Genomic DNA, 11,279 nt, shown 5'->3' on the forward strand with positions numbered 1-11,279 from the left:
ATTTTATAGGCTTTTTTTAGGGAGTCTCTACATCCATTCGTGGATGATGATAAGAGCGGAAATTAGCCTCGGGCACATACAGATAATATATTTCTAATAGACTGAACAAAAACAATGTGCATGCAAATTTCTCTTTTTTTCCACACAGTTTTAGTTGTGAATCTCTAGAGTTTTATACTTCTGGCACCTGGTGTTGTTAGTGATGGCTGAACCTTTCATCTTCAGTATTTGCTAACTTTTTACCACCTACTAGCTTAAAGCTTGCTGACAAACTCTCTCTGTGGAGTAATTTCAGTCTGTCAGCTCAGCAATCACCTCCCCTGACTTGTTAATCGTGGTCATTACAGTGTGAACACACTTTATAACTGCCTTTGGCTCACTGCTGTTTCTTCACCTTTAATAAGCACGGTTCAGAAGCCAAACGGGTGTTAAAAGTATTAAATTGTTTAAAAAAAATTATTAGCAGAGCTGAAAATATGAATAATGCATGATTTGAAAGTTGGAACAGGTTTCTTTCTCACCCCCATTTTTTTTCTGCTGCTCTCACTTTGTCTCTCCTGTCATTGTTCTCATAAGCAAATTATTATTAAAGATATGCTGATATGAATAGGAGTAAACTAAAAATAATGTGTTTAAATTCGCAGTGGATGACGGAACATTTGCTTTTGAGAAAAGCCTGATCAGCAACACATCTTCCTACAACCAATGGAGATCAGTCATTATTCATTTAAAAAAGGTGTGAGGAAAATCAAAGTACTTCATGCTGTAGAGAGCCTGGCTTTTCCAAATACTGAATTATTTCGGGATATTTTTTGGATCATTGTTCAGTTGCTAATACCCTTGAAGAGCTAGATCTTTTGAATTAATATAATCTTCAATATATTCATGATTATATAATGAGGCATGTTTATGGAGAAAATTTGATTGGGTCTATTTTTAATATAAATAGGAAGATGGCTTTTAAAATGCTACAAACGTAAAAGGTTTATGTTTGGAATTAAGTCATGAAGGTTTGAAATTAGGAATTGTGCACTCACCGGCTGCTTAGTTACAGTTTTTATAGTACTGGTTAGGAATATGTTTTGTCTATAAAAATCTCTCAATTCTTCGTGACACCTTTATACTCCATTCTCATGCTAGGTTTGAACTTCAGCAGCAGAACTTCTAAAGCCCCCCTTATTTTAAGCACAGGCTGGAGGATCCAGAACAAGGACCTCTGGAGCATTTAAAAAGGTTTAATGGAGTGAATAACACCAATATAGAGAGCTGTCAAAATGTCAAAAGAGGAAGCACATCAAGTAAATGTGATGAAAATGGCAACAGAGAGTGGACAAGGAGGGAAGTGGAAAAACCTTTGCAGAAGAGCAAAAAATCACTCAAATGTTATCAGAATCAGAATCAGAATACTTTATTAATCCCTAGAGAAATTTTGTGGGTTACAGTTGCTAAAGAACAGTAGCATTAACAATAACAAATTAGACTATTTATCAATATAATATGTTAATATATGAGGAATAGCACAATATATACAACAAATACAAGTCACCAAGTAATAAATATTCAGGGTTGACAGATGTGATTATAAATAAATATCAATAAATTGACAGCAACATTACAGAGTAAGAACGAGTATGTGCAAAAAGGATGTAACCATTGCTTGATACCACACTGATAGCAAAATCAAGGGGAGAGTAAGTGACACGACCGCATTATATATGCAACAGGTTGATGAGTGGATGAGATCAGGCAGAAACAACATAAACAGTTCTGAGACATGACAAAAACTATTTACTGGATGTAGACACTCCTCCACTTCATAATTTGCATCTAAATTTGCCATTTACACCTCAAGTTATTAGACACTGCAATTGAGACTTTTCTAGGGAAGAAGTGCAATTTTCATTAACACATAAGTGGAGGAAAGGAAATGTGAGTTTCCAGAAAGATGGCTCGAATAACTTTCAAAGCAAAAAAGCAACAGAGGATCATATAAACAATCCTACAATGAAAGCACACTATTATATAAATGAAGTTACTGATAACATTCACAGTAAAGTTGAAAAGGTAAACTGTGCATATTGACAGTGGTGTGTGAGTTTGAAAACAGAAAATGTAAATCTTGGCTGTTTTTGTTTCATATTAACCTCCTAAGACTGGAACTCTTTCATGGCATGCATTTTTAATTTCTCTTTGCTATTTGGGCTGATTGGGACCTGATGAATGTGAAAACAAAGAATTGCCTGATTTTTATTTTTTACCTGATTTTTGTTTCTGACAAAAATGATCCACATATGAGGACATTCATTTTAAATTTCAAAAGAACAGTGGCAGTATAATGTCCTCGTAAGTGGATATCAGGCCCCTGTGGGGCAAAATTTGTTTTTTTGGGTCTAGACAACCCAAAATGTGATGTCTACATATGTTGACGCCAGGTCCTAGGAGGTTAAGAATTATTTTTTTATTTCTTCTTCACCTTATAAAGTTCAGCATGCTCTTGAAAATGAGCATCACATAGTCTAGAATATGCATGAGATCCACACCAGCCACACAAAAATCAGTTGGTATGAAGGAATTCCAATACTTAATTTGGTATTTTAATATCTAACGCCAGCTTATTAAAAGAAAGGCAGGGACAATGAATCCACACAATGGACAGAGATGGCAAAGAGGAAGGATGCATGGCGGCAATGAAAGCTTTCTTTTTTGAATATAATCGGAGAAGAATATCTCTTATGTAAGGTGATTTTAGACAATATTTTCTTCAACTACAGGAGCTTTTGAAACTTCCCATTTAAACATGTATTCAATGTTATTCAGTCCTGTCTTTTGTGCCACACAGAAATATAGCAGTTTACTGTGCTGTTGCTAACCACAGATAAGCTAGAGGTGAGGTACAGACTGGACAGCAGCAAAGATGCAGAGATACTGAGGAGCAAAGTGAAGAACCTCGCCGACCGACAGCTGCATGTTATTACCATCAGTCGACTGGCAGACGTTGTCTCTATGCAGGTAACACACACGTGCAAACAAAAAGCACTCAACCCGTCTTCTTAGTCAATAATAAACAATAAGTCAGCCTCTGTCAGCGGAAAAAGCAACAGACAGGAGGTTTATGAAATAAAACCTCTCTGAAAATCAGTATTTACATTATATCATTTGTTGTATATACCAAAGTACTTACTAACTATTCAAGTGTTGGCGTTTATTTGAAAGCCCGTTTTGAAGGGAAACCTTTTATTTTCTGTCAGATTGACCAGAATCCCAAAGAGGACTTCAACCTGACATCTGGTGTAGAATTCAATGGCATAAGGTCGCTGGTTCTTGGCAGTGTGCACGGTAAGTGAGACAGCAAGGCCTTTCAGGCTGAAGAGCACTCAGACAGAATATTATTTTTTCTGCTATATCAGACAATAAGGCTTTCAAACCTTTCCTCACTGGTTCCCTCACTGGAGGCGGTGTTGTCTAGACTATAGGGTGTATACGACACAAGGTTTGCTTTCAGTTTTACTGCACAAAATGACAAGAACAAAACTCCTTCCAGGCCAGAAACAACTATTCCCTGCTGTTAACATAACACCAGCTTTACTACAACTTTACAACTTCATTAAGTGCTAACCATAGACAGTATACAAAATGAAAGCTGCTGTGACATCACCCACCGGTTCCTGAAAGACTGAGACGAATGTTTCTGCCATTGCAATCTTGGTTGCATTCAGTTTTCTGTTTTTGAGACTTCTAGATCATCTATGTATATTTTCCCCTTCTGAAAAAACTAAATCAATTGCTTAATATTTTTTAAAGGAATTTAAAAAAAAAAAGCCAGATGCAGCAAAATACATTGCAAGTTAAATTATTTTTATGCAAATTCATCAGATGGCTTAATAAAACTTCTGTTTTATAAACATTTGAATTTTCTGGCAACTATTTAATCATTCAGGCTTTAAAGGGTTAAAGCTGTGTGTCCCGACTCCAGCCAAGCAGCTAAAGCTTGACTTTCAACAAGTAACAAAATCAGTGACCTCAAATGCACTAAGATTCGTTTCAGGGTGACGTCACAGGCAAAAAGTACAGAGGAGACAATGAGCCAAAGAACAGAAAAGCTTCATATGTGTCTTCATGCTTTCTTGAGTATTTTGGGACTTTTTTTGTTTTGTTTTGTTGGATCCTCCAGTAACCTTGTTTTTGTTCCCAGCCATTTGTCAGCATTATTTGTCCTTTTTTTTGTCTTTGTATAAAACATTTGATCATTTGTAACAACTAAATGTACAACATTAGCATCTTTAATAGAAGGTTCATTGATGCCAGTTTTTACCTCATAGCGAAACTGCATCAGTAACCTCATCATTGTCATCTTCTCCTAGTAATTATGAGTGCATTGTAGTGGAGTTAATAGACCTCAGACTATTTGGAAGAGAGAAAACCAGACACTGATTATTTGGTCAATACTCTAAATCAGCCGCTGCACCTACCACTTTGAAGCAATATTCTTTCAGCTTGTTTTCTTATTATCTGCTTTTGTTATGCCCAAAGTATTATTTTTCCTTTTTGTTCTTTAGCAGAGTTACAGTAGCACTGCTAAAGCAAAATCAATTTTAAAAAAGTGAAGTAATCACCATCCTTACTGTACATTTTATAAAACATCACAGTCTGTGTGCTTGTCTTTTCTCTATAGATTCTGAAGGGTTGGATCCGGACTTGGCTCAGATTGCTTCTCTGGGTTTCACTGGCTGTCTATCTGCTGTCTTCTTTAACTCCATCAGCCCTCTGAAAGCTGCTCTGCTCCACCCAAAAACTAGTCCAGTTACCGTAACTGGTCCGCTGATCCAGTCCATTTGTGGCTTTACTTCAGCCAACCTCTCTCATGCAACAGAAACCACACACCATCTATCAGGTAAGAGGGTTATTTCCTTGCTCTCTTTATTGGTATTGGAGATTGAAGGAGATTGGAGTGGTGGCAATGATGGTCAAACTGTGTCTCCAACACAGTTTTGTTCTGTCCCTCGCATGGCTTCAGATCACGCAGAGAGAATTTCAGAAGCAGAGCATGTTGTCTGCATGGGGTCATCTGTTTTGAGAGTTGACTGGATTTTCTCTGCTGTTCCTGTATCTGACTTCCTGCTCCCCTTATCTGATTTGTTCAGCTTGAAATGGCTTACATAAAAAAATAGAGCTGGTGCTGTTTGCGTGACGCAGAGTGATTTGCTTTGAAATCACTGGCTGATTTCTTTTCTTTTCAGGTGCTTTTTATTTTTGTTTCTTTGGACACCTCAGTTTAGGCATCTAATTCAGGCCTCTTTACACTAACTCTGCATGTTGCAAAGTGTCAGTTAGCTTGTGCATGTGCATGTGGCATCAGGAGATCCTTTAAAAGCATCCATATGGGACGAGTTAAGAATGACACCACTGCTACTGCCACAGCAGAAATACCAAAGGACACCCGAGACAGCAAGTGTTTTGCCAAATGAGAATGAAAATTAGAAAGGACTGGTGTGTCATGGGCAGAAAAAGTATTACTTATTTTCACTTTAGACCGTATATGTGTTTAAAACTATTAATACGTTTTGAAAATATAATATTGTGTCTCTACCAATGATATCTGAATTTCTAAAGCTGCACATCCTATTTAATGAGCTGTTGCTTCCTCAGTTGTGTTATATGCAGATCTGGAACCACGCATAACGACTAGGTGAAGACAATCTCGACGTTTCATGGGGCAATTTCTGCTGGATGATGGTTTTTCTGCATTATTCCTGCGACTAGGATAGTGTCAAACATCAGTTTTTTTATGCCAGCCTCTACAGATGTTCTTTTTACAATTGCAAATGCATGTGTCAGGGAAAGGAATTAAATGTAATGACATTATCCTGGTGGTTTGCATAATTAGAACATCATCCAAATAGCTTTGAATATCATCATAAATGCAATGTCTGGTCTCCCCCTGCAGATTTTCAAATAAACACTGCTACAAAAAAAAGAAAAGAAAGATGCTAAACTGCTTACCACTCAGACTTATCATGTCTCAGGTTTCTGCACAGCGGAGCAACAACAGTCATAAAGGTCATGTGCTATTCTTGTAAAAGTCAGCCTAAACGTATTACAGAAAATAAAGGCATATATTAAAACACAGATTTGTAGTTAGGGGACAACGCTTGGACATGTCTCATCTGTGAAAGCTACAGCATCCTCCACACAGGTCAGATAGTGAGTAGCAAACACATCCTCCAATATTTGTAATGTTCCTTTACCGCACAGCCACGGGATTATGTTTCCCATCAGACTCAAATAATTAATATTACTGAAATTCCTATCATAGGCACTTCTGTGTGGGTGATACCTCTCCAACTTCATGATGTGGATGACTCTAATGCTGTTGTGCACTGCAGTAACGGCTAGAAAATGAGGCAATTAATTTGAACCAGTGGTGAGAGTTTGCGTTGTCATATCCTTCCCCTGTGGTCACTCATCTAATCCACTCTGAAGTCCCACCGTAGATGATTCCTGTTTCCCCCTCTCTGCATTCTCTTTTCAGCATGTCGCAATATCTATTTTTTGCCTCACTAATGGCCATCCTTTGCTTCCTTATTTTTCTTTTTCTCTTATCTATTCTCTGTACTTTATTTCATCATCTTCTTTCAGTTCCCCTGTGATGCTTGTGCTGCAAATTCCCTCTTTTCTCTTTCATATTTTCATTCTCCCTGCACCTTTTCTTCTATGTCTCTGTTCTGCAGGCCAGTCTGGATCAGTGGGAACAGGTCAGCCTTTAGTGAATGCCATCAGGAGTGACTCAGCTCTCATCGGAGGTACTGTGGCAGCAACCTGTTTCAATGTGGCTCTGCCATTATCATCAATCATGAGACAGAAACTGTGTACAAAGCCAACGGGGATAATGTGATGTCAAGTCAGTTAATAGACAGTTTCAAACTTGTTCTCCTATCACATCTTTTTTCCTTTATTGGAATTCATTTATACCTTTCTTTTGACACACCTCAGTGCAGAGGAACTGGCATTGAAATGATGATTAAAACTGAACTGCATGTTGTGCAAATGAAAGCCCACAGCTGCCTCTCAAACAGCTTGACTGTGTCTGAATACACAAAGGAAAACATGGCTAATTAGAATACAAATTACGTTCGACTCCAAGTACAATTCCTGTCAGTTTTTGTTATTGCTAACATCAGTGTAGATACCTTCTAATAGCTCAAATTGCCCAGGGAGCCTGGAGAAAATGTGGACCCTGCAGTACTAATGATGAAGCAAAGCAATTTTGTTTCCTGTGTCTGTTGGGCCACTGACCACTCGCCTTCAGATAGGAGTTTTATTTCATAATGTTTTGTTTCCAGTTTGGCTCTCCGGTGATAATTTATTCCAATTGAAAATAAGACAAAAGCACTCAATTGTAACCAGTTTAGTTTCCTGAATCTGCTTTCACTGTAGAACAGCAATGAATAGTTTCAGCCTTTTTCAGGAGTTTCCAGAGGTTGTGTGTGTCCTGCATTATGATTTGCATAAAGTAGTCCAGATGGTGGGCACATGCCATGAGTCTAAAACTGGTTTTATTTCAATATGTAAAGGATTAAGAGAGTTGCAGTTATTTTTACAAGAAGAAATGTTAAGATGTATGCAAACTTGAAGAAACTTTTAATATCAGCTTTGACAATTAACAGGTGTTAACAATTCATGATGCATAAAACGTTTTTTCTTTTGATCACATACAGTTCTGACATATTTTAAACTGTTGCAGGTATATTTTCAGCAACGTATTATAAAATAATATCTCACCTCCATGTTACACATATGGCTGGGTGTTTCATTAGAGACTGCTGCTCCTTTTTCTCCCGACTCTCTTTCCTTTACTGACAGCTTGTGTACACCGTACTTGTGGTTCTGATGAATTACGTAAAGCAAACAAAAGAAAATCATGACATCCTTAGAACAGGGTGATATGTGCTCTGGCTTTCTGTGGAAGTCTTGTGAAAGACAAAAAATATATACCAATGAGGCCAATTGAAATTTCCTGAAATGTTCAAAACTCAGTCCAATCCACAAATTGCTGGCTTGAGAATTTCACAAGTTTTTCATTAGACATGAAGAAAAAGCAGAAACATAGACTCAAACAGATTGTCTCTACGAACACTGACTTTTAGGGAAAATGCTAGTATGATACCAAGAAATTATGAACAAGAGTTTTCATTTTTATCAAAGGCAAAAAAATATGCTTTGAATTTCAAAATTACATTTTTAAAACTGTTCCATTAACACTGTTCAGGTGTGTTAATGGAATTGTTCACTGTTCACTTTTTATTTTTGTGAGTCAAATCAGAACTTTTTGATTGCACCTCATAGTTGCATACCCTGTATTTGCTTTTTTAAGTAAGGCTGCTGTTGTCGTATACAGTTTGCATGGAAGAAGTCTCCAACAATTCTCTATGTCTACAGAACTGGAGCCTAAGCTAAGGGATGTTCCTATTGGCTGCTTTAAGGCACTTTAGTATCAGCTTTTCAGACTGAGAAGTTACATCCACTGTTTATGTGAAGTCTATGGTTGATGTCCTTAACATATACTTATATTGCCTCTGCCATACTGTTATAACTTTGTCCATTTATTTGCTTTGCAGGTGTGATAGCTGTGGTGATCTTTGTAACCGTGTCTTCATTAGCCATAATGGCCCGATTCCTCTACAGGAGGAAATGCACATGTCAGCGCCAGGAAGTAAAAACAGTGAAACCCGAAGACAATCCAGAGTTGCCATTCAGAAGTCGGATCACTTCACAGAACGGTCCCACTGAGAACCAGAAGGAATATTTTATTTAAGTGACGGTTCAACTTGCTTCTGACCTGGCAGTGTTGGAGCTGAGGGGACAGACAGAGATAGAGATGCCTTGTCAAGCCTCAGTGCTTTACACAACAAACTGAGCCTGACTACTGGCTCAACAAGACAGGAAGACGCAGACAGAAACTCATGTTCTTTCATTTTGTTTGCTTTGTTTTTGCTTCTATGGTAGTGTTTTTAAACTGAAAAACTGTACATAGAAAATGATGTAAATGTTACAATTCTGACTTTATATCAACCAATCTTGTGATTATTGAAAGAACAGGACAAGAACAGGAATGATGTTGATAATGAATGTCTGCTATTTTATCAGTGAGCTCAGTTCATTTATTTTAATGTTATATTTCATGGTGGGAAAGAAAAGTGTATCTGTTCACAATGAACATGTTTGTGTTCTCTTTTCTTTAACATCTGTTATTCATGCTTCTTTCATTGTTACACAAAGCAAAGTGTGGCTTGTATTCATTTTCTGAAATCTGTTATCTGAACAAAGGTGGAAACCACAGATTGGTAGAAGTTGAGGTACTGATTTAACTTCTTTGCTCAAGTAAGTAAAAACCAAAAGGCTTTGGTTATGTAAGGACATTGCTGACTATTTTGGTTCAACGATAGCGGACTAATGTCTTCATTTTCTCTCACGATGTCACTTTTCTCTAGCGCAGGCATGTCTTTGCTTTCCACTCATATTCCCTGCATATATGTTTTTCGTCTTTCATCTCTATCACATCTTTTTATATCACGCATGATAAACACCAGTAATGGATACACCACACTTCATTACTTCCCGCCTCCGGTTCCTATGAAGGCATTCCACTTTTTGTCCCAATATCATTTTTTTCCTTTTATCTGAAAGTCAGTTAAGTATGAACAACATTTTTATGTATCAACTGGCGCAGACCAAAGGACTATATGAAAAATGTATAACATAAATATTATATTTTGAGCCAAGTACCTCCAACCCACTCTCTGGCCAAATAAAAAACCCAAATTGCTCCTATAAGTTTCACCTTCATTGAAAACAACTTGTTTAGGTTTATCAAGGTTTGGTTTAACAACACAAGAAATATATTGCTGTACTATGTAAAATATTTTGTCAACCCATCACTCCACCCCAATCTCCTTTCTGTGGAAGGTTAGTGAGATTTGAAAAACCTCATCTAAATTCTTCAGTTTCTCTCATTGTGTTCATTGCTCTTAGCCGGGAATGGTGTGAAAATTAAATGTAGTGAACCGCTTGCACACACAGTATATGGTCATGTTTTTGCTGAGAACATTGTAAGTTGTCTTTTTCTATGGTGTATTTTAAGCAAGGACTGGATTTCAGTTTTATTGTATTTTCTCTTTTCATCCCAGATGTCATTAGATTTTATTAGCTGATTCAGCAGCATCTTCGTGTGCAAGTTAAAAATTTTCATTAAAAAAGTGAGTAAATGACCCCTACGATAAACCCGAGTTGAACTGAGGAGAAGTCGTGGAAGTGTGTTTCAGTGATGGCACCAAATGCTTGAAGACGATGCAGGGCATGCTGGGAAAAATGACATAGCTTTATCACTCCACTACATGTAGAAGCATGCAGACGGGCCTGGAGGATGTGGATGTAATGAAGAACAGAAGACCAAATAATAATGTTGATTAAATGCAAAACCACAGACTAAAGAGGACACTGAATCAGTTTATATAGTGTGAACTCTTTAGTGAATGTCGTGTTGAGTTGTTTTGAAGAGTACTTTTCAAGGTGGTGTTGATAGGTTTGGTTCTCTTCTAGTAGTGCTTCACTTCTGAACTATAGCAGCACAATCCTTTTTAATCGTACTGAAGGTTTACTGTGGTGTTAGTGAGTTAGAGTGACCTGCTGTTAGAGTTTAATTTGTACAGCTATTTTAGTAACAAACACGGTTTTTTGTTCGTTGAATTGAAAATAAATGATCTTTTTCTGAAGTGGCTTTATCTTTTCTTTCACCTGAATTATAACCCTGCAATTTTATTGCATTATTAACCTTTTTGTTCTGTTACTGAAGCTGTAATTTTTCCATCACTGACTCCATTAACATGAGCACAGTCTCTGCGAAATGGTACAGAGTAGAGTTGAATCGATGAACATGAGCTTTAGAGCTTGATCAATGAGCGGCTTTTAGTACTTGCAAGACGCTCCATCAATTGAGATTTAGACAGCTAATGTCTGAATCAATTATTTCTCTGTTAAATTAAGTCGAAACAGCAAATTTAATTACCATACATTTACATCTCTGAATGTTAGGCTCTATAAAAGTTAGGTGGGACTTTTTCTTCGCCATGTGACATTTCTAATGGATATGAATATGCATCTATCTGCAGAGAGGAGATAACTTCACCGTTTGCTGCTTTGTGATGCATTCAGGTGCAGAATATGTCGATGTGCACCTAGCCTCTCTCCGAGCTATAACAATAACACGTGAACACAAAGCTTTG

The 11,279-nt window shown here is 37.3% G+C and overlaps 1 protein-coding gene across 3 annotated transcripts in view; it reads left to right on the forward strand.

Annotated features, from left to right (window-relative positions):
* The window catches only part of LOC101474016 (contactin-associated protein-like 4), an 87,387-nt gene extending 76,618 nt beyond the window's left edge, over nt 1-10,769 (forward strand). Inside the window, exons 20-24 of one of the 3 annotated variants that reach the window (XR_013101333.1) lie at nt 2,876-3,009; nt 3,249-3,336; nt 4,673-4,891; nt 6,637-6,800; nt 8,616-8,692. Coding sequence is in view for 2 of the 3 variants with exons in the window: in XM_004553489.3 (XP_004553546.2) it covers nt 2,876-3,009; nt 3,249-3,336; nt 4,673-4,891; nt 6,729-6,800; nt 8,616-8,812 (710 nt within the window). In the remaining variant the exon portion in view is untranslated. Of the gene's footprint in view, nt 1-2,875; nt 3,010-3,248; nt 3,337-4,672; nt 4,892-6,636; nt 6,801-8,615 lie in introns of all 3 variants that reach the window. The other 2 variants (XM_004553489.3, XM_076891468.1) reach the window with 2 other exon arrangements.
* The last annotated feature ends 510 nt before the right edge of the window (nt 10,770-11,279 follow it).

The sequence above is a fragment of the Maylandia zebra genome, linkage group LG13, assembly GCF_041146795.1.
Source record: "Maylandia zebra isolate NMK-2024a linkage group LG13, Mzebra_GT3a, whole genome shotgun sequence".
Taxonomy (NCBI): Eukaryota; Metazoa; Chordata; class Actinopteri; order Cichliformes; family Cichlidae; genus Maylandia; species Maylandia zebra.